Source organism: Tachyglossus aculeatus, chromosome 23, assembly GCF_015852505.1.
Source record: "Tachyglossus aculeatus isolate mTacAcu1 chromosome 23, mTacAcu1.pri, whole genome shotgun sequence".
NCBI lineage: Eukaryota > Metazoa > Chordata > Mammalia > Monotremata > Tachyglossidae > Tachyglossus > Tachyglossus aculeatus.
In genome coordinates this window covers 41,680,796-41,708,600 of record NC_052088.1, presented here as the reverse complement: position 1 = coordinate 41,708,600, position 27,805 = coordinate 41,680,796, and the positions used below count along the sequence as shown (strand labels likewise).

Below are 27,805 nucleotides of genomic sequence, written 5' to 3'. Positions count from 1 at the left end.
TGTGGGGTACTGTGGAGGTAAACGGGGCTTTTTAACGGTATCTGTTAAGCGCTTACCATGTGCCAGGCGCTGTACTAATCTCTGGGGTAGATAATAATCATGATGGTATTTGTTAAGCGCTTACTATGTGCCAGGCGCTGTACTGAGCGCTGGGGTAGATAATAATAATCATGATGGCATTTGTTAAGCGCTTACTATGTGCCAGGCACGGTACTAAGCACTGGGGGTAGATAATAATAATCATGATGGCATTTGTTAAGCGCTTACTATGTGCCAGGTGCGGTACTAAGTGCCGGGGGAGATAATAATAATCATGATGGTATTTCTTAAGCGCTTACTATGTGCCAGGCGCGGTACTGAGCGCTGGGGGTAGATAATAATAATCATGATGGTATTTGTTAAGCGCTGTGTGCCAGGTGTGGTACTAAGCGCTGGGGGTAGATAATAATAATCATGATGGTATTTGTTAAGCGCTACTATGTGCCAGGCGCTACACTAAGTGTTGGAGGTAGATAATTATAATCATGATGGTATTTGTTAAGCACTTACTAAGTGCCAGGCGTGGTATTAAGGGCTGGGGGACATAGATAATAATAATCATGATGGCATTTGTTAAGCGCTTATTATGTGCCAGGCGCTGTACTAAGCACTGGGGGAGATAATAAGAATCATGATGGTATTTGTTAAGCGCTTACTATGTGCCAGGCACTACACTAAGTGCTGGAGGTAGATAATTATAATCATGATGGTATTTGTTAAGCGCTTACTATGTGCCAGGCGCTGTACTAAGCGCTGGGGTAGATAATAATCATGATGGTATTTGTTAAGCGCTTACTATGTGCCAGGTGCTGTACTAAGCGTGGGGGATAGATGATAATAATCATGATGTTATTTGTTAAGCGCTTACTATGTGCCAGGTGCGGTACTAAGCGCTGGGGGTAGATGATAATAATCATGATGGTATTTGTTGAGCGCTTACTATGTGCCAGGCACTGTACTAAGCGCTGGCATCGCTACCAGTTAATCAAGGGGGCTCACGGTCGTCATCCCCACTTTGCAGATGAGGGAGGGAAGAGAAGCGTCCTTCTGACGCCCGGTTCTTCCCCCCCACCGGGCCCCGCTGCGTCTCCGCTCAGCACAGCGCTCTGCGCACAGTAAGCGCCCAACAGATGCGGCTGAATGAATGGAGCCCGAGCCTCGGAGCCAGAGGCTCCCCCAGTTGTCTGCTGTGTGGCCCCGGGCGCGTCGCTCCACGTCTCTGGGCCTCAGTCCCCTCCTCTGCCCCCCGGGAGACCACGTGCGGCCCCGTCTGCTTGCGCCCACCCCGGCGCCTGGCACGTAGTAAGCGCTTCGCGAGGACCGTTATAATAATAATAATGATGATGATGATGGTGGTGGTGTTTTTTTAAGCGCTTACAAGGTGATCAGGGTGTCCCACGGGGGCCCCGTTTTACAGAGGAGTGTCGTCTACCAGCAGACTTGGCACGACTGACTCCATCTTGCGCGTACCAACAGTAACCCTTTATTTTGTGCAGCCCGAAAGCACTCCGGTGTTCCTAAAGTAACATTAACCAAAGTGGCCCCTCTCTGTCTGGAATGTCCCCCCCTTTTAGCCCGTGAGCCCACTGTTGGGTGGGGACTGTCTCTATACGTTGCCAATTTGGACTTCCCAAGCGCTTAGTACAGTGCTCTGCACATAGTAAGCGCTCAGTAAATACGATTGATGATGATGATCTCCTGATAACATCTTGGAAACAGGGATTTTAACACTAACCAAACCATGACAAACGGTTGCACTTTAACTTGGGATCTGGGAATGCCAAGGCCTCACCCGCGGCGCTATTCTCAGGAATCCTCGGCGCAGCTCGGATTTGAAACCCGATAAAAGAGGAAGAAGCGGCTGGGATCGGGGCTGCTTGTCGCTCGCCCCGCTCCCGGGAGGCGAACGGGCAGGGAGCCACTTTTTCCCTCTTTCCTGCTCCGTCGTCTCCGAGTCCGCGTCCCCGTCCCGGGTACCAGAACCCCGCGGCCGGTTTGAGCGAACCGATTTTGCGCCCTACCTGTCCTCCCTGATGGGAGGGATGAAACGGGCACGTTCCCCGCCCGCGACGGTCTAGGAAGTAGCCGGCCCGTCCCCGGGGGGTGGCTACCTGATTCGGGCGGGGGGCACCTCTGGCAGTGGGCCCCCCAGCCCCGGCCCACGCGGCTGCAGCAGCAGATCTGCTTGGTGATCCGGTGCGGGAGCGGCAGGGAGCAGGCCCCCTCCTCATCCTCCTCCTCCTCCTCCTCGTCCACGGCCCGGTAGCACCAGTCCTGCTCCGTGGACACCGCCTTGGCCGCTGCAACGGACGACGGACCGGCCGGAAGAATAAGAATAATAACGACGGCGGCGACGGCGGCGTGTACTGAGCGCTCCCTACGTGCCAAGCACCGTTCTAAGCTCTGGGAAGGATGCTGTCCCACGGCGGGGCTCCCGGTCTCCATCCCCCTTTTTCCCGAGGAGGGAGCGGTGGCCGGGATTCGAACCCCGGACCTGTGGGTCCGAAGCCCGGGCTCTTCCCGCCGACCGCGGAGGCCCCGCGGCCCCGGCACTTACACACGCAGTGGCTGCGGGAGGGGTCCAGCATGCTGCCGGGCTTGCAGGTGCACAGGTAGCTGCCCCAGGTGTTGACGCACGTGGCCTCCTCGCAGAAGCCCCCCAGGAGACACTCGTCGATATCTGCGGGGCGAGAGCGGGAGCGGCCTCCGGGTTCAAGTCCCGGCGACTTGGGGCGCTTCCCCGGGCCTCAGTTATCCCATCTGTGAAACGGGGGTGACGCCTGGGCCCCCCCCGCAAGCGGGATTTGACGCTACTAATAACCGTGGGCCAGGCGCCGGAGTGGACGCGAGCAAATCCATTCATTCAGCCGCGTTCACCGGGCGCGTAGTGAGTGCGGAGCGCCGGACTAAGCGAGCGGACCGGGGCGGCGGTCTTCATCCCCGTTTCCCAGATGGGGAGACCGAGGCCCGGAGAAGCGAGGCGACTCGCCCTAGGGCGCACGGCAGGCCGGCGGCGGAGCCGGGAGTTTCTCCCAGGTCCCGCTGGGCCGTGCTGCGGGTCGGGAAGACGTTACAGGAAGGGAAAATAGTAATAATAATAATAATAATAGTGGTATTTATTAAGCGCTTATTATGTGCCAAGCACTGTTCTAAGGCGATCCGATTGTCCCGCGGGGGGCTCACAATCTTAATCCCCATTTTACAGATGAGGGAACTGAGGAAGACGTTATAGGAAGGGAAAATAATAATAATGATGGTATTTGTTAAGCGGTTACTACGTGCCAAGCACTGTTCTAAGCGCCGGGGAGGATACAAGGCGATCCGGTTGTCCCACGGGGGGCTCACAGGCTTCATCCCCGTTTGACAGGCGAGGGAACTGAGGAAGACGTTATAGGAAGGGAAAATAATGATAATGATGGTATTTGTTAAGCGCTTACTACGTGCCAAGCACTGTTCTAAGCGCCGGGGAGGATACAAGGCGATCAGGTTGTCCCACGGGGGGCTCACAGGCTTCATCCCCATTTGACAGGCGAGGGGACTGAGGAAGACGTTATAGGAAGGGAAAATAATAATAATGATGGTATTTGTTAAGCGCTTACTACGTGCCAAGCACTGTTCTAAGCGCCGGGGAGGATACAAGGCGATCCGGTTGTCCCATGCGGGGCTCACAGGCTTCATCCCCGTTTGACAGGCGAGGGAATTGAGGAAGACGTTATAGGAAGGGAAAATAATGATAATGATGGTATTTGTTAAGCGCTTACTACGTGCCAAGCACTGTTCTAAGCGCCGGGGAGGATACAAGGCGATCAGGTTGTCCCACGGGGGGCTCACAGGCTTCATCCCCATTTGACAGGCGAGGGGACTGAGGAAGACGTTATAGGAAGGGAAAATAATAATAATGATAATGATGGTATTTGTTAAGCGCTTACTACGTGCCAAGCACTGTTCTAAGCGCCGGGGAGGATACAAGGCGATCAGGTTGTCCCACGGGGGGCTCACAGGCTTCATCCCCATTTGACAGGTGAGGGAACTGAGGAAGACGTTATAGGAAGGGAAAATAATAATAATAATAATAATAATGATGGTATTTGTTAAGCGCTTACTATGTGCCAAGCACTGTTCTAAGCGCCGGGGAGGATACAAGGCGATCAGGTTGTCCCACGGGGGGCTCACAGGCTTCTTAAGAGAAGCAGCGTGGCTCAGTGGGAAGAGCACGGGCTTTGGAGTCAGAGGTCGTGAGTTCGAATCCCGACTCCGCCACAAGTCTGCTGTGTGACCTCGGGCAAGTCATTTAACTTCTCTGAGCCTCAGTTACCTCATCTGTAAAAATGGGGATTAAGACTGTGAGCCCTACGTGGGACAACTTGATCACATTGTATCCCCCCATCGCTTAGAACAGTGCTTTGCACATAGTAAGCGCTTAACAAATGCCATCATCATTATTATTCTTATCCCCATTTGACAGGCGAGGGAACTGAGGCCCAGAGAAGTGAAGTGACTCGCCCCGAGTCACACAAGAACGATGACGGTATTTATTCCCTTCTAGACCGTGAGCCCGCTGTCGGGTAGGGCCCGTCTCTAGACGTGGCCGACTTGGACTTCCCAAGCGCTTCGTACAGTGCTCTGCACACGGTAAGCGCTCAATAAATACAATCAATCGTACGATTGAATGAATGAATGAATGAATTAAGCGCTTACAAGGCAATCAAGTTGGGCAGCTTCTGTCCCACGTGGGGCTCACAGTCTTCATCCCCGTTTTATAGGTGAGGGAAGTGCGGCGTGGAGAAGGGAAGTGACTTGTCCAAGGTCACACGGCAGACGGGTGGCAGAGCCGGGATTGGAACCGACGTCCTCCGATTTCCCAGCCCGGGCCCCGGCCGCCGAGCCCCGCCGCTTCTACGGAGAGGTGACGGCGGGTGTCCATCCCGGCTGTGTGACTTTGGGCGAGTCGCTTCACTTCTCTGGGCCTCAGTTCCCTCATCTGGAAAATGGGGATGAAGACTGGGAGCCCCACGTGGGACAACCCGATCGCCTTGTGTCGCCCGCGTGGCTCGGTGGAAAGAGCCCGGGCTTTGGAGTCAGAGGTCAGGGGTTCAAATCCCGGCTCCGCCACGTGTCTGCTGTGTGACCTTGGGCTATTCACTTAACTTCTCTGAGCCTCAGTCCCCTCATCTGTAAAATGGGGATTAAGACTGTGGGCCCTCACGTGGGACCTGATTATCTTGTATTCCCCCAGTGCTTAGAACAGTGCTTTGCACGTAGTTAGCACTTAACAAATGCCATCATTATTATTATTATTATTAGAACAGTGTTTGGCACATAGTAAGCACTTAACAAATGCCATTATTATTATTATTAGAACAGTGCTTGGCACGTAGTAAGCACTTAACAAATGCCATCATTATTATTATTATTATTATTAAAACAGTGCTTGGCACATAGTAAGCACTTAACAAATGCCATTATTATTATTATTATTATTATTATTATTATTATTATTATTATTATAACAGTGCTTGGCACATAGTAAGCACTTAACAAATGCTTACTTGCTTGGGCGAGTCGCTTCACTTCTCTGGGCCTCAGTTCCCTCACCTGTCAAATGGGGATGAAGACTGGGAGCCCCCCGTGGGACAACCTCATCACCTTGTAACCTCCCCAGTGCTTAGAACAGTGCTTGGCACATAGTAAGCGCTTAATAAATGCCATTAAAAAGAAAAAGGTGCGGAGGAGGTAGAGGGGAAGGGAGGAGGATGGATGAATATGTTGCCAACTTGTACTTCCCAAGCGCTTAGTCCAGTGCTCGGCACACAGTAAGCGCTCAATAAATGCGATTGATGATGATGATGATAAATACAGTGCTCTGCACACAGTAAGCACTCAATAAATACGATTGATTGATTGATAAATATGATTGAATGAATGAATAAATACGATTGAATGAATGAATGAATATGTTGCCAACCTGTACTTCCCAAGCGCTTCGTCCGGTGCTCGGCACACAGTAAGCGCTCAATAAATGCGATTGAATGAATGACTACATACAATTGAATGAATGAATATGTTGCCAACCTGTACTTCCCAAGCACTTCGTCCAGTGCTCTGCACACAGTAAGCGCTCGATAAATACAGTGCTCTGCACACAGTAAGCACTCGATAAATACGATTGATTGATTGATTAATACGATTGAATGAATGAATGAATATGTTGCCAACTTGTACTTCCCAAGCGCTTAGTCCAGTGCTCTGCACACAGTAAGCGCTCGATAAATACAATGCTCTGCACACAGTAAGCGCTCAATAAATACGATTGATTGATTGATTAATACGATTGAATGAATGAATAAATACAATTGAATGAATGAATGAATGAATATGTTGCCAACCTGTACTTTCCAAGCACTTCGTCCGGTGCTCGGCACACAGTAAGCGCTCGATAAATACGATTGAATGAATGACTACATATGATTGAATGAATGAGTGAATATGTTGCCAGCTTGTACTTCCCAAGTGCTTAGTCCAGTGCTCTGCACACAGTAAGCGCTCGATAAGTACAGTGCTCTGCACACAGTAAGTGCTCAATAAATACGATTGATTGATTGATAAATACGATTGAATGAATGAATAAATACGATTGAATGAATGAATGAATATGTTACCAACCTGTACTTCCCAAGCGCTTAGTCCAGTGCTCTGCACACAGTAAGCGCTCGATAAATACGATGGAATGAATGAATACATACGATTGAATGGATGAATATGTTGCCAACCTGTACTTCCCAAGCCCTTCGTCCGGTGCTCGGCACACAGTAAGCGCTCGATAAATACAGTGCCCTGCACACAGTAAGTGCTCAATAAATACGATTGATTGGTTGATTAATACGATTGAATGAATGAATAAATACGAATGAATGAATGAATATGTTGCCAACCTGTGCTTCCCAAGCGCTTCGTCCGGTGCTCAGCACACAGTAAGCGCTCGATAAATACGATTGAATGAATGAATACATACGATTGAATGGATGAATATGTTGCCAACCCATACTTCCCAAGCGCTTCGTCCGCTGCTCTGCACACAGTAAGCGCTCGATAAATACGATCGAATGAACGAATGACATTACCATCATCATCATCGTCATCAATCGTATTTATTGAGCGCTTACTATGTGCAGAGCACTGGACTAAGCGTTTGGGAAGTACAAATTGGCAACATATAGAGGCAGTCCCTACCCAACAGTGGGCTCACAGTCTAAAAGGGGGAGATGGGCGAGGGGGTGAGCGGCTACGTGGGCAGGGCACATGGAAACCGGCGGGGTGAGGAGGCGACTCCAAAGCCCGGGCTCTTTCCACTGAGCCACGCCGCTTCCCGGGGCGGTGGGGGCCCTTCCTTCAGGAGTCCAGCTCCTTCCCCCCTCCCGACCCAAATTCCCGCCATGGTAGGAGCTCACGGGGAAGGGGAAAAGGGACGGGACGAGGCCCAACCAGCAAACTAATCCCAGCCTCCCGCCAGAAAGCTGTCCACAGAGTCCTGGCCAACTATGCGTTGGCGAGCACTCGGGACAAACGCGAGGACGGAGGGCGGAAAGCCAGTCCTGCCTGTGAGCCCACTGTCGGGTAGGGACCGTCTCTCTACGTTGCCAACTTGGACTTCCCAAGCGCTTAGTACAGCGCTCTGCCCACAGTAAGCGCTCAATAAATACGACTGATCGATTGGGGCTCGGAGGGGAACCGGCTGCCCGGCAGAGCCGTGGGCCGGCGGGGCTCTTTCCATTTATTTTATTTCGTTAGTATGGTTTTGTTCTCCGTCTCCCCCTTTTAGACTGTGAGCCCGCCGTCGGGTAGGGACCGTCTCTATATGTTGCCAACCTGTACTTCCCAAGCGCTTAGTACAGCGCTCGGCACGCAGTAAGCGCTCAATAAATACGATTGATTGATTGGGGTCACCCAACCGGGCCCCAAGAGCCGCCAGTAGTCGTGGCCGGCGGGCTGTTTGAGCAACAGTAAAAATAATAACGGTGGTGTTGGTTCAGTGCTCGTTATGTGCCAGGCGCTGGAGTTCGTTCATTCATTCATTCTTTCGATCGTATTGACGGAGCGCTTACTGTGTGCAGAGCACTGTACTAAGCGCTTGGGAAGTACAAGTTGGCAACATAGAGAAACGGTCCCTACCCGACAGCGGGCTCACGGTCTAGAAGGGGGAGACGGACAACTAAACGCATTAACAAAATAAAATAAATACGTACAGTTAAAATCATCATCATCAATCGTATTTATTGAGCGCTTACTGTGTGCAGAGCACTGTACTAAGCACTTGGGCAGGACAAGTTGGCAACATAGAGTAATAAAGTAGAGTAATAAATAGGTACCAACTTGTATTTCCCAAGCGCTTAGTACAGTGCTCTGCACACAGTAAGCGCTCAATAAATACGATTGATCGATTGATTGATGTACGAACATATATACAGGTGCTGTGGGGAGGGGAAGGAGGTGCCCACTGTTGGGTAGGGACCGTCTCTAGGTGTTGCCAACTTGTAGTTCCCAAGCGCTTAGTACAGTGCTCTGCGCACAGTAAGCGCTCAATAAATACGATTGAATGAATGAATGAATGAGGTGAGGCGGGGGGGGGCTGGGGAGGGGGAGGAGGGGGTTGATACAAGTCACAGGTTGGGCCCGGTTCCCGTCCCCCATGGAGCTTTCAGTCTCAATCCCCATTTTACAGGCGCGGTAACTGAGGCCCAGAGAAGTGAGGTCATAAAAGTAATAATAATGATGGTATTACACCCTTTACAATCTCATAGCCCACAGTTTTAAAAAAAAAAACTTCAGCTGTTGGGAATGAACAGTTGACTTTATACCTTATTTACCTTTGCGTTAAATACATCATTACCGTACAGAGAAAAGGCTGTGTTAAATTTGCTTGCATCAAATAAGATTAACTTATAATGATAATAGAATCTGGCATCCCCTAGATTTCAATTAATTTGATTACTTTTTTAACATGCTTTGTTGACTGCTCACTCCACAGAGCAGTTGTACAATGTTACGATATTTAGACTGCGAGCCCACCGTTGGGTAGGGACCATCTCTCTATGTTGCCAACTTGTACTTTCCAAGCGCTTAGTCCAGTGCTCTGCACACAGTAAGCGCTCAATAAATACGATTGATTGATTGATTATTCGTTAAGCGTTCACTGGGTGCCAAGCACCGTCCTAAGCGCCGGAAAGGATACAGGTAAATGGGGTTTGACACCGTCCTCGCCCGACGTGGGGCTCCCAGTCTCCATCCCCGTTTTCCGGATGAGGGAACGGAGACGCGGAGTGACCTGGCGCAGCCGCGAAGTGGCAGGGCCGGGATTAGAACCCATGACCTTCTGATAACCGGGCCCGGGTTGTACCCACTGCACCACGCTGCCTCTTTTTGGCGCGCCCCCGGAGCCCCCCAGTGCGAGCTAATGTCGGAGAGAGGCAGCACGGGCTAACGGATCGAGGATGGCCCGGGGAGTTGGGAGGACGCCACTGAAGGGAGCGGGTGGCCCCCCCTCTTCCCTGGCACGGAAAGAAAGTCTTCGGCCGGACACCGTGAGCCCCACGGGGGGACAACCCGATCGCCTCGTATCCCCCAACAGTGCTTGGCGCATAGTAGGCGCTTAACAAATCATCATCGATCGCATTTATTGAGCGCTTACTGTGAGCAGAGCACTGGACTGAGCGCTTGGAAAGTCCAAGTTGGCAACCTATAGAGACAGCCCCTACCCAACAGCGGGCTCACAGTCCAAAAAGGGGGAGGCAGAGAACAAAACCAAACATACTAACAAAATAAAATAAAAGTAAGCGCTTAACAAATGCCGTCATCGTTATTATTTTCTTTTTCTTCGTGGCATGTGCTAGGCGCTTACCCTATGCCAGCCACTGTGCTGAGTACTGGGACAGATCCGAGCTCATTCATTCAATCGTACTTATTGAGCGCTTACTGTGTGCAGAGCGCTGAACTGAGCGCTTGGGAAGGACAAGTCGGCAATGTATAGAGACGGTCCCTACCCAACAGTGGACTCACAGTCTAAAAGGGGGAGACAGACAACAAAACAAAACATATTAACAAAATAAAATAAATAGAAGAAATGGAATATTCATTCATTCATTCAATCGTATTTATTGAGCGCTTACTGTGTGCAGAGCGCTGGACTGAGCGCTTGGGAAGTCCAAGTCGGCAACGTATAGAGACAGTCCCTACCCGACGGCGGGCTCACGGTCTAGAAGATGAGGTCGGACGCTTTCCCCGTCCCACATGGGGCTCGCGGCCTGGAACCCCGTTTTATAGATAAGACTTGTACTTCCCAAGCGCTTAGTCCAGTGCTCTGCACACAGTAAGCGCTCAATAAATACAACTGATGGATTGATCATCGTCATCATCATCATCAATCGTATTTATTGAGCGCTTACTATGTGCAGAGCACTGGACTAAGCGCTTGGGAAGTACAAAGTGGCAACATCTAGAGACAGTCCCTACCCAACAGCGGGCTCCCAGTCTAAAAGGGGGAGACCGAGAACAAAACCAACCATACTAACAAAATAAAATAAATAGAATAGATATGTACAAGTAAAATAAATAAATAGAGTAAAATATATGTACAAACATATCGTTATTATCATCAGAGAGGGAGAAGAGGGAGATGAAGAGGAGAGTTCTCACTTTCCGCTGCCCTCCGCGGTCTCACCTGGTAGCCAAACCGTGGGAGGGGGGCGGGAGGCCGAGACCCCCACCCCGCTCCCGCCGACGGGGTCCCCGCGGACCCCCGGCCAAGGGAGCACGGGGGTCCAGGAGGGCTCGCGCCTCTGACGGGGATTCCTTACCTTTACAGTGGGTCTGGTTCATCTTCATGTAGCCCGTGGGACACTGCAGGCGGGTATTTTCGATCACTCGGTGGGCTGAGGAGGGAAGGGCGCGGTTGGACCACCCAAACGGTGCGGTGGGCCGGCGAGACCGTGCCCCTTCCGGCCCGTCTTCTCCGAGAAGCCCCCCTTTTCCTCATCTCCCACCCCCTTCTGCCTCCCCCTCTCTTGCTCCCTGCCCCCCGTCCAGCCCCAATCAGTCGTATTTATTGGGCGCTTACCATGTGCAGAGCACTGGACTAAGCGCTTGGGAAGTCCAAGTGGGCAACATATACAGTCCCCACCCAACAGTGGGCTCACAGTCTAAAAGCCCCACGACGCTTATGTACATATCGGTCATTTTTTGATTCGCACTGACGTCTCTCTCCCCCTCGAGACCGTAAACTCCACTGTGGGCAGGGAATGTGTCCGTTTATTGTTGTTTCGGACTCTCCCAAGCGCACCGTACAGTTCTCCGCGCCCTCCGTAAATACGACGACGAACCCAAACTCTACAACGGAGAAGCGGCTTGGCCCAGTGGAAGGAGCCCGATCCTGGGTTCAAATCCCGGCTCCGCCGCTTGGTCTGCCGTGGGATCATCATCAATCGTTTTTATTGAGCGCTTACTGTGTGCAGAGCACTGTCCTAAGCGCTTGGGAAGTCCAAGTTGGCAACATATAGAGACGGTCCCTACCCAACAGTGGGCTCACAGGGGATCTCGGGCTTCGCGCCTCCTCGCTCCCAAGATGGGGATCCGATCCCCGTTTTCCCTCTTACTTAGACTGTGAGCCCCAGGAGAGCGACAGAGGGTCTCACCTCATCACCTTATTATTGCGTTTTTTCGTGATATCTGTCAAGAGCTACGTTCCAGATACGCCGGGCTGGATACGGGGGTCCCCCCGCGGGACAACCTGATTACCTTGTAACCTCTCCAGCGCTTAGAACAGTGCTTCGCACATACTAAGCGCTTAAGAAATGCCATTATCATTGTTATTAATTAATCCCAACCAATCCTGGGGGAGTCGACTTGGGCGAAGGGCAGATCGGGTGGAGCAGCGCAAGCCTCAAGTTTCCAGGCCCGTCCCGGGGCCTGACATGGTAGTGGCTGCCGGACGGGCGTGTGGGACCTGGAACGAATATCCCCCCACCCCGGCTTCCAACTCGGCCAGCTTCCCTGGCGGCCCGTCAACCCGGACGAGCTCTCCGTCTGCCCGGCTCCCTCTCCGTTCGACGGCGGCTGGGCCGTCGTGGGTTTGCAGATGTTTCCGTCGCCCCCGTCTTTGTTGTTTCTCGCTCCGGGGGCTGGAATGCGCCACATACCTCGGGACGGAATGTGCGGGTGGGCGGATTGCCCGAACTGCGCGGGAACCCGGGCGAGCCCTGCCCGCGACGGCTATTTCAGACGTTGAAATCCTTCCTCGGACCCCTCCGTCCCCCTCCCCATCTCTCGCCCCCAATGGCCCGGCCGCGTTCTTCGTGGGTAAAACTGAAATTGTCGGGCGGGGTCTCCCCCAAATCTCCCCTGCTCCTCTGCCCCTTCTTCGACTCTCCCATCCTTTCCAGCGGCAACTTAAGGGACCCAGGTTCGTGCATTAATTACATTTCAATAATAATAATAATGATGGCATTTGTTAAGCGCTTACTACGTGCAAAGCACTGTTCTGTAATGTAATATTGAAATCCCTCCTCACCTACTCGGCCCGACCCAGGCTGTTTATTCCTGTTCTCTGGCCTCTTCGCTCCCAAGCCCCCCAGGACAATTCAGCCATCTCCTCGGGATTCCCCTGCGCTGGACTCCTCACTGTCGACGCCCCAGGGATACTCACTGGGAAAGGAGGAGGTGTTGGCTTCCTTCTGGCGCCCCGATGCCGCTCTCGCCCCACTCTATCTCCCCCATGCCTTTCCTCCCCTTCCTCTGAAGCCCATCCGCCTCCACCTCCCCCTCCGGATTCTAGTCACGGTCACCTACCGCCCCCCGGGTCCCACCTCCAACTCCTTTAACCAGTTTGATCCCTTTCTCACATTCCTTCTCTCTTTCTCCATGCCCACACTGATCCTTGGGGACTTCCAAATCCACACAGACGTTCCTGAGGACCCTTCCGCTGCCCGCCTTCTTTCAGTCCTCATCTCCGCCGACCTCTTCTCTCTTTCTCCATGCCCACACTGATCCCTGGGGACTTCCAAATCCACACAGACGTTCCTCACGACCCTTCCGCTGCCCGCCTTCTATCAGTCCTCATCTCCGCCGACCTCTTCTCTCTGTCTCCGTGCCCACACTGATCCTTGGGGACTTCCAAATCCACACAGACGTTCCTGACGACCCTTCCGCGCTGCCCGCCTTCTATCACTCCTCATCTCCGCCGACCTCTTCTCTCTTTCTCCATGCCCACACTGATCCTTGGGGACTTCCAAATCCACACAGACGTTCCTGAGGACCCTTCCGCTGCCCTCCTTCTATCAGTCCTCATTTCCGCCGACCTCTTCTCTCTTTCTCTATGCCCACACTGATCCTTGGGGACTTCCAAATCCACACAGACGTTCTTGAGGACCCTTCCGCTGCCCGCCTTCTATCGCTCCTCATCTCCGCCGACCTCTTCTTTCTTTCTCCATGCCCACAGTGATCCTTGGGGACTTCCAAATCCACACAGACGTTCCTGAGGACCCTTCCGCTGCCCGCCTTCTATCAGTCCTCCTCTCCGCTGACCTCTCGCTCGCCAACTTGGACACACACTCGGTGTCTCCGTCTCTAACCGCCGCACAGTCTCGGCCCTCGCCACCTCTGGTCTCCCTCTGTCCGGTCACAGCCTCCTCGCCCGCCTCCTCTCCCTCACACAGGCTCCCCGTAAATCCGTAGCGTTCCCCGCCAGAGACCTCCGATATCTGAACTCCATCCAATTCTCTCACCTCATCCTGTCCCACTTAGCCTCCGCACCCGATCTCCCCTCCCTCGACGACCAAACGGGCGTTCTCAACACTATCCTCTCTACTGAACGCAACTCACTCGCTCCCCTGTCCCTTCGGCCGTCTCGTGACACTATCCCACATCCCCGGATCACTTGCTCCTTCGTTCTTGTGCTTCAGTTCAAATTTTGGGGGGTCGGGGGTCAAGGAAAAGGCAGCCAGGGAGCTTTGGGGGGTGGGAAAGACACGCTCTCCCGATCTCCACCTCTTCGAAGCCTGCCTCGGGAACCAGATGCTTCCGTGTCGGGGGGACCGTTTTTGGAGCCGCCCCGAGGCATCCCCGAAGGGGAATTGGACCGGAGCGATCCACAGCGAATAATAACTGTGGCATCTGTTAATAATAATAACGATGGCATTTATTAAGCGCTTACTATGTGCAAAGCACTAAGCGCTGGGGAGGTTACAAGGTGATCAGGTTGTCCCACAGTCTTCATCCTCAAGCGCTCACTATGCGCCAGGCACTGTACTACGTACAAGGTCATTGGGTGGGGCCCGGTCCCCGTCCCACACTGGGCTCGCGGCCTTAATCCCCGTTTTCCAGAAGAGGGAACTGAGGCCCGGAGAAGAGGAGCGACTTGCCCGAGGTCTCCCGGCGGAGCTGGGATTCGAACCCAGGTCCTTCCAACTCCCAAGCCTGGGCTCTAGCTAGGCCACGCTGCCCCTCGCCGACGTGCTTGGAACAGCGAAGCGGCGTGGCTCAGTGGCAAGAGCACGGAGTCGGAGGTCGCGGGTTCCAATCCCGCCACTCAAGCTGTGTGGCTTCGGGCAAGTCACTTCACTTCTCTGGGCCTCAGTTTCCTCAGCTGCAAAATGGGGATGAAGACTGTGAGCCTGATTACCGTGTATCCCCCCCCAGTGCTTTGAACGGTGCTTGGCACCTAGTAAGCGCTTAATAAATGCCATCATTATGATTATTAACAGAGAACGCACTTGACAAATACCGCAGTTATTATTATTATTATTATTATTACTATTATTATTATTATTATTAGAGGAAGCATCCATGCTCCGAGCTCCTGCTGGTCCTTCCGCCCCGGCTAACGCTCACCTGGCTCCGGGTGGCACGGAGAACAGCCGCTCAATCCCCAAAAGGCTCCCAAGCTCCCGCAGCAGTCCTCTTGGGTGGTCAGCTCCGGCAAGGGATCGGAGCACTGAAAGGAAGGGGATACCGGCGATCAGCAGCCGGAATGGCGGCATCCGTTAAGCGCTTCCCAAGCTCCACACTGGGGTGGAGAGGAAATCAGGTTGGGCACGGGCCCCGTTTTACGGATGAGGAACTGAGGCCCAGTCGTTCATTCATTCATTCGTTTAGTGAGCGCTTACAGTGTGCAGAGCACTGCCCTAAGCGCTCGGGAAGTACAAGTTGGAAAAGCGAGGTGGCTCGCCCAAGGCCATGCAACAATCAGTCGTATTTATTGGGCGCTTACTGTGTGCAGAGCACTGTACTAAGCGCTTGGGAAGTCCAAGTTGGCAACATATAGAGACGGTCCCTACCCACCGGTGGGCTCAGCCGAGATTAGATCCCCCGACCTCCGATTCCCGGGACCGTGGCTCCGTCCGCCACGCCACGCTGCTGCCCTGCTAGTAAAATGGGTAGGAAATAAAGATTTCAGAGCCCTTTTAGGTATAGCCGTTGGGAGAGTGGACAATTATCGTGTCAAAACCGTGTTCGGCCGCACTCGGAATAGCGTCTTTTTCAGCGGGCACTTGGACTGCAAGGGGGTCCGATCCCAAGTTCAAAGCGAACCAGAGCTTCCGAGCTAGAGAAGAGCCCGGGCTTTGGAGTCGGAGGCCGTGGGTTCGAATCCCGGCTCGGCCGCTTGTCAGGCGGGTGACTCTGGGCCGGTCACTTCACTTCCCTGGGCCTCAGTTCCCTCATCTGTCAGATGGGGATGAAGACCCCACCCCCGGCCGCGGGACAACCTGATCACCTTGTAACCTCCCCAGTGCTCTGCACGTAGTAAGCGCTTAATAAATGCCGTCATTATTTATTATTATTTTAGTGAGCGTCGATGGGACTTGGTTCAGTACAATCACGGAGGAAACCCCAGCTCACCACCTGCTCCTCCGACCGGGGCGAGAGGAAGCTCAGCCCTCTGGAGTGCTGACACTCCTTTTCATGGTATCTTTTAAGCGCTTTCTAAACGCCAGGCACTGTTCTAAGCTCTGGGGTAGATAATAATAATAATAATAATGACAATAATAATAATAATAATAATAATAATTAATAATGGCATTTGTTAAGCGCTTTCTCAGAACAACAACAATAATAATAATAGTAATGGCATCTGTTAAGTGCTTTCTAAGTGCCAGGCACTGTTCTATGCTCTGGGGTAGATAATAATACTAATACTAATAATAGCATCTGTTAGCTGCTTTCTAAGCCCAAGGAACTGTGCTAAGCTCTGGGGTAGATAATAATAATAATAATAATAATAATAATGGCATTTGTTAAGCGCTTTCTAAGCACAACAACAATAATAATAATAGTAATGGCATCTGTTAAGTGCTTTCTAAGTGCCAGGCACTGTTCTATGCTCTGGGGTAGATAATAATACTAATACTAATAATAGCATCTGTTAAGTGCTTTCTAAGTGCCGGGCACTGTTCTATGCTCTGGGGTAGATAATAATACTAATACTAATAATAGCATCTGTTAGCTGCTTTCTAAGCCCAAGGGACTGTGCTAAGCTCTGGGGTAGATAATAATAATAATAATAATAATATTAATGATGGCATTTGTTAAGCGCTTTCTAAGAACAACAACAATAATAATAATAGTAATGGCATTTGTTAAGTGCTTTCTAAGTGCCAGGCACTGTTCTATGCTCTGGGGTAGATAATAATACTAATACTAATAATAGCATCTGTTAAGTGCTTTCTAAGTGCCAGGCATTGTTCTATGCTCTGGGGTAGATACTAATACTAATACTAATAATAGCATCTGTTAGCTGCTTTCTAAGCCCAAGGAACTGTGCTAAGCTCTAGGGTAGATAATAATAATAATAATAATAATAATAATGGCATTTGTTAAGCGCTTTCTAAGAACAACAGCAATAATAATAATAGTAATGGCATCTGTTAAGTGCTTTCTAAGTGCCAGGCACTGTTCTATGCTCTGGGGTAGATAATAATACTAATACTAATAATAGCATCTGTTAGCTGCTTTCTAAGCCCAAGGAACTGTGCTAAGCTCTGGGGTAGATAATAATAATAATAATAATAATAATAATAATGGCATTTGTTAAGCGCTTTCTAAGCACAACAACAATAATAATAATAGTAATGGCATCTGTTAAGTGCTTTCTAAGTGCCAGGCACTGTTCTATGCTCTGGGGTAGATAATAATACTAATACTAATAATAGCATCTGTTAAGTGCTTTCTAAGTGCCGGGCACTGTTCTATGCTCTGGGGTAGATAATAATACTAATACTAATAATAGCATCTGTTAGCTGCTTTCTAAGCCCAAGGGACTGTGCTAAGCTCTGGGGTAGATAATAATAATAATAATAATAATAATAATGATGGCATTTGTTAAGCGCTTTCTAAGAACAACAGCAACAATAATAATAGTAATGGCATCTGTTAAGTGCTTTCTAAGTGCCAGGCACTGTTCTATGCTCTGGGGTAGATAATAATACTAATACTAATAATAGCATCTGTTAAGTGCTTTCTAAGTGCCAGGCACTGTTCTATGCTCTGGGGTAGATAATAATACTAATACTAATAATAGAATCTGTTAGCTGCTTTCTAAGCCCAAGGAACTGTGCTAAGCTCTAGGGTAGATAATAATAATAATAATAATAATAATAATAATGGCATTTGTTAAGCGCTTTCTAAGAACAACAGCAATAATAATAATAGTAATGGCATCTGTTAAGTGCTTTCTAAGTGCCAGGCACTGTTCTATGCTCTGGGGTAGATAATAATACTAATACTAATAATAGCATCTGTTAAGTGCTTTCTAAGTGCCAGGCACTGTTCTATGCTCTGGGGTAGATAATAATACTAATACTAATAATAGCATCTGTTAGCTGCTTTCTAAGCCCAAGGAACTGTGCTAAGCTCTGGGGTAGATAATAATAATAATAATAATAATAATAATAATAATAATAATAATAATGGCATTTGTTAAGCGCTTTCTAAGCACAACAACAATAATAATAATAGTAATGGCATCTGTTAAGTGCTTTCTAAGTGCCAGGCACTGTTCTATGCTCTGGGGTAGATACTAATACTAATACTAATAATAGCATCTGTTAGCTGCTTTCTAAGCCCAAGGAACTGTGCTAAGCTCTGGGGTAGATAATAATAATAATAATAATAATAATGGCATTTGTTAAGCACTTTCTAAGAACAACAACAATAATAATAATAGTAATGGCATCTGTTAAGTGCTTTCTAAGTGCCAGGCACTGTTCTATGCTCTGGGGTAGATAATAATACTAATACTAATAATAGCATCTGTTAAGTGCTTTCTAAGTGCCAGGCACTGTTTTATGCTCTGGGGTAGATAATAATACTAATACTAATAATAGCATCTGTTAACTGCTTTCTAAGTGCCAGGTACTGTTCTAAGCTCTGGGGTAGATAATAATAATAATAATGGCATTTGTTAAGCGCTTTCTAAGTACAACAACAACAATAATAATAATGGCATCTGTTAAGTGCTTTCTAAGCACCAGGCACTGTTCTAAGCTCTGAGTAGGTAGTAGTAATAATAATAATAATAATAATAATAATAATAATGATAATAATAATGATAATAATAATAGCATTTGTTAAGCGCTTTCTACGTACAACAACAACAACAACAACAACAATAATAATGGCATTATTCTAAGCTCTGGGGTAGATAATAATAATAATAATAAAAATAATAATGACATTTGTTAAGCACTTTCTAAGTACAACAATAATAATAATAATGTCATCTGTTAAGCGCTTTCTAAGCGCCAGGCACTGTTCTAAGCTCTGGGGTAGATAATAATAATGGCATTTGTTAAGCGCTTTCTAAGTACAACAGCAACAATAATAACAATTATAATAATGGCATCTGTTAAGCGCTATCTAAGTGCCAGGCACTGTTCTAAGCTCTGGGGTAGATAATAATAATAACAATAATAATGGCATTTGTTAAGTGCTTTCTAAGTACAACAACAACAGTAATAGTAATAATAATGGCATCTTCTAAGCGCCAGGCACTGTTCTAAGCTCTGGGGTAGATAATAATGATAATAATGATTAATAATAATAATAATAATGGCATTTGTTAAGCGCTTTCTAAGTACAACAACAACAATAATAATAATAATGGCATCTGTTAAGTGTTTTCTAAGCGCCAGGCACTGTTATAAGCACTGGGGTAGATAATAATAATAATAATGGCATTTGTTAAGTGCTTTCTAAGTACAACAACAACAATAATAATAATAATAATGGCATGTGTTAAGCGCTTTCTAAGCGCCAGGCACTGTTCTAAGCTCTGGGGTAGATAATAATAATAATAATAATATAATAATAATAATAATAATGACATTTGTTAAGCGCTTTCTACGTACAACAACAACAGTAATAATAATGGCATCTGTTAAGCGCTTTCTAAGTGCCAGGCACTGTTCTAAGCTCTGGGGTAGATAATAATAATAATAATAGTAATAACAATAATAATGGCATCTGTTAAGTGCTTTCTAAGCACCAGGCACTGTTCTAAGCTGTGGGGTAGATACTACTACTACTAATAATAATAATAATGGCATTTGTTAAGCGCTTTCCAAGTACAACAACAGCAATAATAATGGCATCTGTTAAGTGCTTTCTAAGCGCCAGGCACTGTTCTAAGCTTTGGGGTAGATAATAATAATGGCATTTGTTAAGCGCTTTCTAAGTACAACAACAACAATAATAATAATAATGATGGCATCTGTTAAGCACTTTCTAAGTGCCAGGCACTGTTCTAAGCTCTGGGGTAGATGATAATAACAATAACAATAATAATAATAATAATAATAAGAATAATAATAATGGCATCTGTTAAGCGCTTTCTAAGCGCTAGGCACTCTTCTAAGCTCTGGGGTAGATGATGATGATGATAATAATAATAATAATAATAATAATAATAATAATAATGGCATCTGTTAAGCACTTTCTAAGCGCCAGGCACTCTTCTAAGCTCTGGGGTAGATAATAATAATAATAATAATAATAATAATAATAATAATAATAATAATAATAATAATAGCACTTGTTTCTAAGTACAACAGCAACAACAATAATAATAATGGCATCTTTCTAAGCGCCAGGCACTGTTCTAAGCTCTGGGGTAGATAATAATAATAATAATGGCACTTGTTTCTAAGTACAACAGCAACAACAATAATAATAATGGCATCTTTCTAAGCGCCAGGCACTGTTCTAAGCTCTGGGGTAGATAATAATAATAATAGCATTTGTTAAGCGCTTTCTAAGTACAACAACAACAACAACAATAATAATAATGGCACCTGTTAAGTGCTTTCTAAGCGCCAGGCACTGTTCTAAGCTCTGGGGTAGATAATAATAATAATAATAATAATAACAATAATAATAATAATAATGGCATCTGTTAAATGCTTTCTAAGCACCAGGCACTGTTCTAAGCTCTGGGGTAGATAATAACAATAATAATAATAATAATAATAGCATTTGTTATGTGCTTTCTAAGTACAACAACAACAACAATAATACTAATGGCATCTGTTAAGTGCTTATTAAGTGCCAGGCACTGTTCTAAGCTCTGGGGTAGATAATAATAATAATAATGACATTTGTTAAGTACTTTCTAAGTACAACAACAATAATAATAATAATAATGATGGCATCTCTTGAGCGCTTTCTAAGTGCCAGGCACTGTTCTAAGCTCTGGGGTAGATGATAATAATAATAATAATGACGTTTGTTAAGCGCTTTCTAAGTACAACAACAACAACAATAATAATAATAATAATAATGGCATTTGTTAAGCGCTTTCTAAGTGCTTTCTAAGTACAACAACAATAATAATAATAATGGCATTTGTTTAGCGCTTTCTAAGTTCCAGGCACTGTTCTAAGCGCTGGGGTAGATCCAGAGCTGATCAGGTTGGCCACAGTCCCCGTCCCGCGTGGGGCTCGCAGGCTCATTTTGCGGACAAGGTAACTGAGGCACAGAGAAGTGACTCGCGCAGGGCCACGCAGAAGGCAAGCGGCGGAGCCGGGATTAGAACTCGGGTCCTTTAGATTCCCAGGCCCAGGCTCTATCCACTGGGCCGGGCCGCTTCTCTTGTACGGTTGAAGGGGGCCTTGTAAGGGAGAAAACAATCTCCCCGGCTGAGACGTTCGACCGCCCAAAACGTTCGACCAATTTTAGACTGTTGGGTAGGGACCGTCTCTAGATGTTGCCAACTTGTCCTTCCCAAGCGCTTAGTCCAGTGCTCTGCACACAGTAAGCGCTCGATAAATACGATTGATTGATTGATTGATTGATTGATTGACAGCACGCGCCGGCCCCCCAGGGCTCCCAGCCCGAATCCCCGAGCGGGCGGCTAACGGGCGAGGGCGAGCGCCCGGGGAGGGCCGCCGCTTCTCCCCACGAGACCGTAAGCTCGGCGTGGGCAGGCAGGGGACGCGTCCACCCACCCTGTTCCACTGCTAGAGAAGCAGAGTGGCTCGGTGGGAGAGAGCCCGGGCTTGGGAGTCGGAGGCGGTGGGTTCAAATCCCGGCTCCGCCAATTAGCTGGGTGACTTTGGGCTAGTCACTTCACTTCTGTGGGCCTCAGTTCCCTCATCTGGAAAATGGGGGTGAAGACTGGGAGCCCCCCGTGGGACAACCCGATCGCCTTGTAACCTCTCCAGCGCTTAGAACGGTGCTTTGCACATAGTGAGCGCTTTATAAATGCCATTATTATTATTATTATTATTATTACCGCCCTCTCCCAAGTGACCGAGCCCCAGACTGAGCCCCCTTTTTCCTCACCTCCTCCCCACCCTACCTCCTTCCCCTCCCCGCAGCACCCGTATATATGTTTGGACAGATTATCGCTTAGTACAGTGCCCTGCACACAGTAAGCGCTCAGTAAATACGACTGATCGATTGACAGGTTGATTACTCGGTTACTTGTACGTTTTTACTACTCTATCCTGTTAACGAGGCGCACGGAGCGTCGACTCTGTTTGTTCCGACAGTTTGGACACCTGCCCCCGTGTTTCGTCTCATCGTCCGCCTCCCCCCGCTAGACTTGCGAGCCCGTTGTCGTCTCTGGACGTTGCCGACCGAGCGCTTAGTCCCAGGAAGCGCTCAGTAAATGCGACCGACGGAACGAAGCGGTCCGAACGGCGCCCCGCACCCGGCGGGCGCTCGGCAGGGAGCGGTGATGGATCCATCCGGCCCAGGCGGCCTCCCCCGCCTCCCGAGGGGTCAGAGGGCCCCGTCTCACCTGCCCGTCGACCTCGTTGAGGTAGCAGTAGCCGTGCAGAGGGTGGTGCCGGGGCGGCGGGGCGCCCACGCCGTCCGAGGGCCCGCGGGGCCCGGCGGGGCGCCAGGGCCGCGGCCCGGCCTCCAGGCTGTTCTCTTCGGGGGGCTCGGCCTCCCCTCGCACCCGGGCCACCTGGTGGACCTGCACCGTGGCCCCGGGCGGGTGCCGGACGTGCACCCTGACCAGAGACGGGGTCCGCGAGGCTGGAAGGAGGGTCAGGGTCAGAGGGGACGGGGGGGACGCGGCCGGGATCCGCCGACGGAGACCGAGGATCCCGTGGCTTCGGCTGGCCGGAGTCGGTCGCTCGGTCCGCCGTAACGGCGTGCAGAGCACTGGACTAAGCGCCTGGGAAGCCGGTGGGTCGGATTCACCGAGCGCTTCCACCGGGCAGGCCGCGGTGCCCAGCGCTTGGGACGGTACAAGGCAACGACAGGCTCGTTTCCAGCCCGCGGGGAGCTGACGGTCTTGGGGGGGACGGGCCGTGATGGAAATACGGACGGGACGGCTGTGGACGGGGCCGGGAAGCGGGGGCGGATCAAGGGAGCGAGTCGGGGCCACGCAGGAGGGAGTGGGAGAAGAGGAAAGGAGGGCTTCGTCAGGGAAGGCTTCCCGGAGGAGATGGGCCTTCAAGATGCTCTGAAGGCCGGGAGGGTCATTCGGGAGGCCTGCGGGGGAGCCCGGGCGGGAGGCCAAGGACGTAATTATAATAATAATAATGGCATTTATTAAGCGCTTACCACGTGCTAAGCGCTGGGGACGTTACCAGGTGATCGGGTTGACCCACGGGGGGCTCACAGTCTTCACCCCCATTTTCCAGATGAGGGAACTGAGGCCTGGGTGGGGGGGGGGGGGGTGTCCCGACGTGCCTGAGGATGGGGGCTCACCCAGCTGGTTCGAGAGGGGCAGCGTGTAGGTGGACTGCTTCACGGCCACGGCCGGGCGGCGGGACGGCGGCCCGGGCGACCCGGGCATCCCGGCGGCGGGCAGGTGGCAGAACTTCCCGGTGGCATTGGCGGGGCAGCGGCACTCGTCCCGCCCGACGCAGCGGCCTCCGTTCAGGCAGGGGATCTGGCAAAAAACTACCACGGCCCCCGACCGCCGGCGGTCACCGCGTGGCCCCCCGGCACGGGGTGGGCGCTTAACGAACCCCGTTTTCCCAAAAAGGTGGAAGCAGGCCCAGAAAAACCCCCCTCCAAGGATTGAGCGGTCCTTCCCTAATGCTAAGGACACGGATAATTGTAGCATTTATTAAGCGCTGGAGTAGCAATACTAATAATAATGACGATGATAGCGATGGCATTTGTTAAGCGCTTCCTATGCGGCAAACGCCGTTCTAAGCGCCGGGGAGGGTACAAGGTGAGCAGAGTGTCCCACTTGGGGCTCGCGGTCTTCATCCCTGTTTTACAGATGAGGTCACTGAGGCCCAGGGGAGTGGAGTGACGGGCCCAGAGTCACCCAGCTGACAGCTGGCGGAGCCGGGATTGGAACCCACGACATCCGCCGGCTCCCGAGCCCGGGCTCCTTCTGCCGAGCCGCGCTATTATTCTGCGTATTTTGTTTGTCTGTCTGTATTATTCTGTTTCTTTGATTTGCCCACAGTTGTTGTTCTATTTATTTGCCCATATTTATTATTCTACTTCTTTGTCCATATTTATTATTCTACTTATTTTAATTGTCCATATAGATTCTATTTCTTTTATTTGCCCATATTTATCATTCTACTTATTTTAATTGTCCACATAGATTCTATTTCTTTGATTTGCCCATATTTATCATCATCATCATCATCATCATCAATCGTATTTATTGAGCGCTTACTATGTGCAGAGCACTGTACTAAGCGCTTGGGAAGTACAAATTGGCAACATATAGAGACAGTCCCTACCCAACAGTGGGCTCACAGTCTAAAAGGGGGAGACAGAGAACAAAAATAAACACACTAACAAAATAAAATAAATAGAATTGCCTACCACTCGCTAGCCACTGGCCAAGCTATGAATGGAATGGGTATGCCTCTGCTTGGCTTTCCCTCCCATAGCGGAGACTGGTAGAGTACTGGAAACATTCTACTTATTTTAATTGCCCATATAGATTCTATTTCTTTTATTTGCCCATATTTATTAGTCTACTTATTTTAATTGTCCATATAGATTCTATTTCTTTTATTTGCTCATATTTATTATTCTACTTATTTTAATTGTCCATATAGATTCTATTTCTTTTATTTGCCCATATTTGTTATTCTACTTATTTTAATTGTCCACATAGATTCTATTTCTTTTATTTGCCCATATTTATTATTCTACTTATTTTAATTGTCCATATATATTCTATTTCTTTTATTTGCCCATATTTATTATTCTACTTATTTTAATTGTCCGTATAGATTGTATTTCTTTTATTTGCCCATATTTATTATTCTACTTATTTTAATTGTCCATATAGATTCTATTTCTTTTATTTGCCCATATTTATTATTGTACTTATTTTAATTGTCCATATATAATCTATTTCTTTTATTTGCCCATATTTGTTATTCTATGTATTTTGTTTGTCCTTATATATTCTATTTCTTTTATTTGCCCATATCTGTTATCTATGTATTTTGTTTGTCCATATAGATTCTATTTCTTTTATTTGCCCATATTTATCATTCTACTTATTTTAATTGTCCACATAGATTCTATTTCTTTTATTTGCCCATATTTGTTATTCTATGTATTTTGTTTGTCCATATATATTCTATTTCTTTTATTTGCCCATATTTGTTATTCCATGTATTTTGTTTGTCCATATGTATTCTATTTCTTTTATTTGCCCATATTTATTATTCTACTTATTTTAATTGTCCGTATATAGTCTATTTCTTTTATTTGCCCATATTTGTTATTCCATGTATTTTGTTTGTCCATATGTATTCCATTTCTTTTATTTGCCCATATTTGTTGTTCTATGTATTTTGCTTGTCCATACGTATTATTCTAGCATGGCTCAGCGGAAAGAGCCCGGGCTTTGGAGTCAAGAGGTCGTGGGTTCAAATCCCGGCGCCGCCACCTGTCAGCTGGGTGACTTTGGGCAAGTCACTTCACTTCTCTGGGCCTCAGTTCCCTCCTCTGTAAAATGGGGATGAAGGCTGTGAGCCCCACGTGGGACAACCTGATTACCTTGTGTCTACCCCAGCGCTTAGAACAGTGCTTTGCACAGAGTAAGCGCTTAACAAATACCAACTTTATTATTATTATTATCATTATTATTATTATTATTTCTTTGATTTGCCTATAGTTATTATCCTATTTATTTTATTTGCCCATATTTATTATGGGTGAGGGTGCGAGCGCCCAGAGAAGCAACTCACCCAAGGTCACGCAGCACGGCCCCGTAACGGAGCCGGGACCGGGCACCGCAGAGCGGGCGAATGCAAGCGTTTCGTGGCTAGGGAAGTGGAAGTGTGGGCGAGAGTGAGCGAGTCAGAGGAGCTGGGTTCTAATCTCAGCCACCGCCCCGCTTTGTGAGCCCGGGCGACCTCCCTGGGCCTCGGCTTCCTCGTCTGTAGAATGGAGACAATTCTACTTCGGCGGTCCTAGATCACAGCATCGTTTCAGAGGGGCACGCGCTCCGGACGGATCAAAGAGGCAGCGTGGCCCGGGATCGGGGCGGGATCCGGGTTCGGATCCCGCCCCTCGGGGCGGGAGAGGGGCCGGGGTCACTCACAGATGCGGAAGCCGGCCCTGGGGTCGGGCCCCCGGCCCCCTTGGCTGTAGAGCGTGGTGGTGTCCCCGCGTTCGCAGTCGTTGCTGCAGCGCCCGCCGCGGCACGTCTGCTTGCAGATGGTGGGGGTGAAGACGATCTTGATCTTCTTGATCTTCTCGGTGATGTTGGCCTCTGCGGGGAAGGGGCGTCCGGTGGGGGTCGGGGGGTTGGTGGGATGGGGGGGTGGTGATGGGCGGGGGGGGGGAAACGGGCAACCAGGAGGAGAGCGGAAGCGGGCGGCTCGGCTACCCCGCGAGGGCACGAATAATAATAATAATAATAATGGCATTTATTAAGCGCTTACTATGTGCAAAGCAATCAATCAATCAATCAATCGTATTTATTGAGCGCTTACTGTGTGCGGAGCACTGGACTAAGCGTTTGGGAAGTACAAGCTGGCAACGTATAGAGACGGTCCCTACCCAACACTGGGCTCACAGTCTAGAAGGGGGAGACAGAGAACAAAACCAAACGTACTAACAAAATAAAGTAAATAGAATAGATAAGCGGGCGGCTCGGCTACCCCGCGAGGGCACGAATAATAATAATAATAATAATGGCATTTATTAAGCGCTTACTATGTGCAAAGCAATCAATCAATCAATCGTATTTATTGAGCGCTTACTGTGTGCGGAGCACTGGACTAAGCGCCTGGGAAGTACAAGCTGGCAACGTATAGAGACGGTCCCTACCCAACACTGGGCTCACAGTCTAGAAGGGGGAGACAGAGAAGAAAACCAAACGTACTAACAAAATAAAGTAAATAGAATAGATAGGTACAAGTAAAATAAATAAATAGAGTAATAAATATGTACCAACATATATACGTATATACAGGTGCTGTGGGGAAGGGAAGGAGGTAAGGCGGGGGGGATGGAGAGGGCATTTCAGAGAATGTGTCTGTGGTATGGTACTCTCCCAAATTCTTAATACAGGGCTGTGCACACAATAAGCGCTCCAACAACCCGAGCGATCGGTTGAAGGTGCAGAACTGCACAGTGGATAGAATGCAGTTAATAATAATAATGATAATGATGATGGCATTTGTAAAGCGCTCACTATGTGCAAAGCACCAGTCTATTCTAAGCAGTGTTCTAAGCGCTGGGCAGGTTACAAGGCGATCAGGTTGTCCCACGGGGGGCTCGCAGTCTTCATCCCCATTTTACAGATGAGGTAACTGAGGCACAGAGAAGTGAGGTGACTTGCCCAAAGTCACACAGTCCCGTCTTTTCCCTCTTCCGGGTCCCGTCCCCCTTTTTTGCTCCCTCCCGGACCATCCCCTCAGCAGCCCACCTTCTCCTCGTCCAAACCCGCGCACCCGGTTCCCCTGGAAGGCGGGGGTCGCCTTCTTACAAAACCCCGCGGCGGGGAAAGGCCGCAGCGTGGCTCGGGGGAAAGAGCCCCGGCTTTGGAGTCGGAGGTCACGGGTTCAAATCCCGGCCCCACCGACCACCAGCTGTGTGGCTCGGGGCAGGTCACTTCACTTCTCTGGGCCTCATCTGTAAATGGGGATTAGGCCTTCCCAGACTGAGCCCCCTCCTTCCCTTCCCCACAGCACCTGGATATATGGATATAGGTTTGCAAGTATTTATTTATTTTACTTGTACATATTCTATTTTATTTCGTTAATATGTTTGGTTTGGTTGTCTGTCTCCCCCTTCTAGACTGTGAGCCCGCTGTTGGGTAGGGACCGTC

At 49.1% G+C, this 27,805-nt stretch overlaps 1 protein-coding gene across 1 annotated transcript in view; it reads right to left on the bottom strand.

Annotated features, from left to right (window-relative positions):
* Positions 1-27,805, bottom strand: part of LTBP2 (latent transforming growth factor beta binding protein 2) — a 103,481-nt gene that overhangs the window by 38,885 nt on the left and 36,791 nt on the right. The window contains exons 5-11 of the mRNA XM_038765583.1: positions 26,072-26,242; positions 23,245-23,439; positions 22,322-22,563; positions 14,917-15,019; positions 10,890-10,964; positions 2,597-2,719; positions 2,151-2,339 (exon numbers count right to left, since the gene is read on the bottom strand). Of these exons, the coding sequence (XP_038621511.1) occupies positions 2,151-2,339; positions 2,597-2,719; positions 10,890-10,964; positions 14,917-15,019; positions 22,322-22,563; positions 23,245-23,439; positions 26,072-26,242 (1,098 nt within the window). The remainder of the gene's footprint in view (positions 1-2,150; positions 2,340-2,596; positions 2,720-10,889; positions 10,965-14,916; positions 15,020-22,321; positions 22,564-23,244; positions 23,440-26,071; positions 26,243-27,805) is intronic.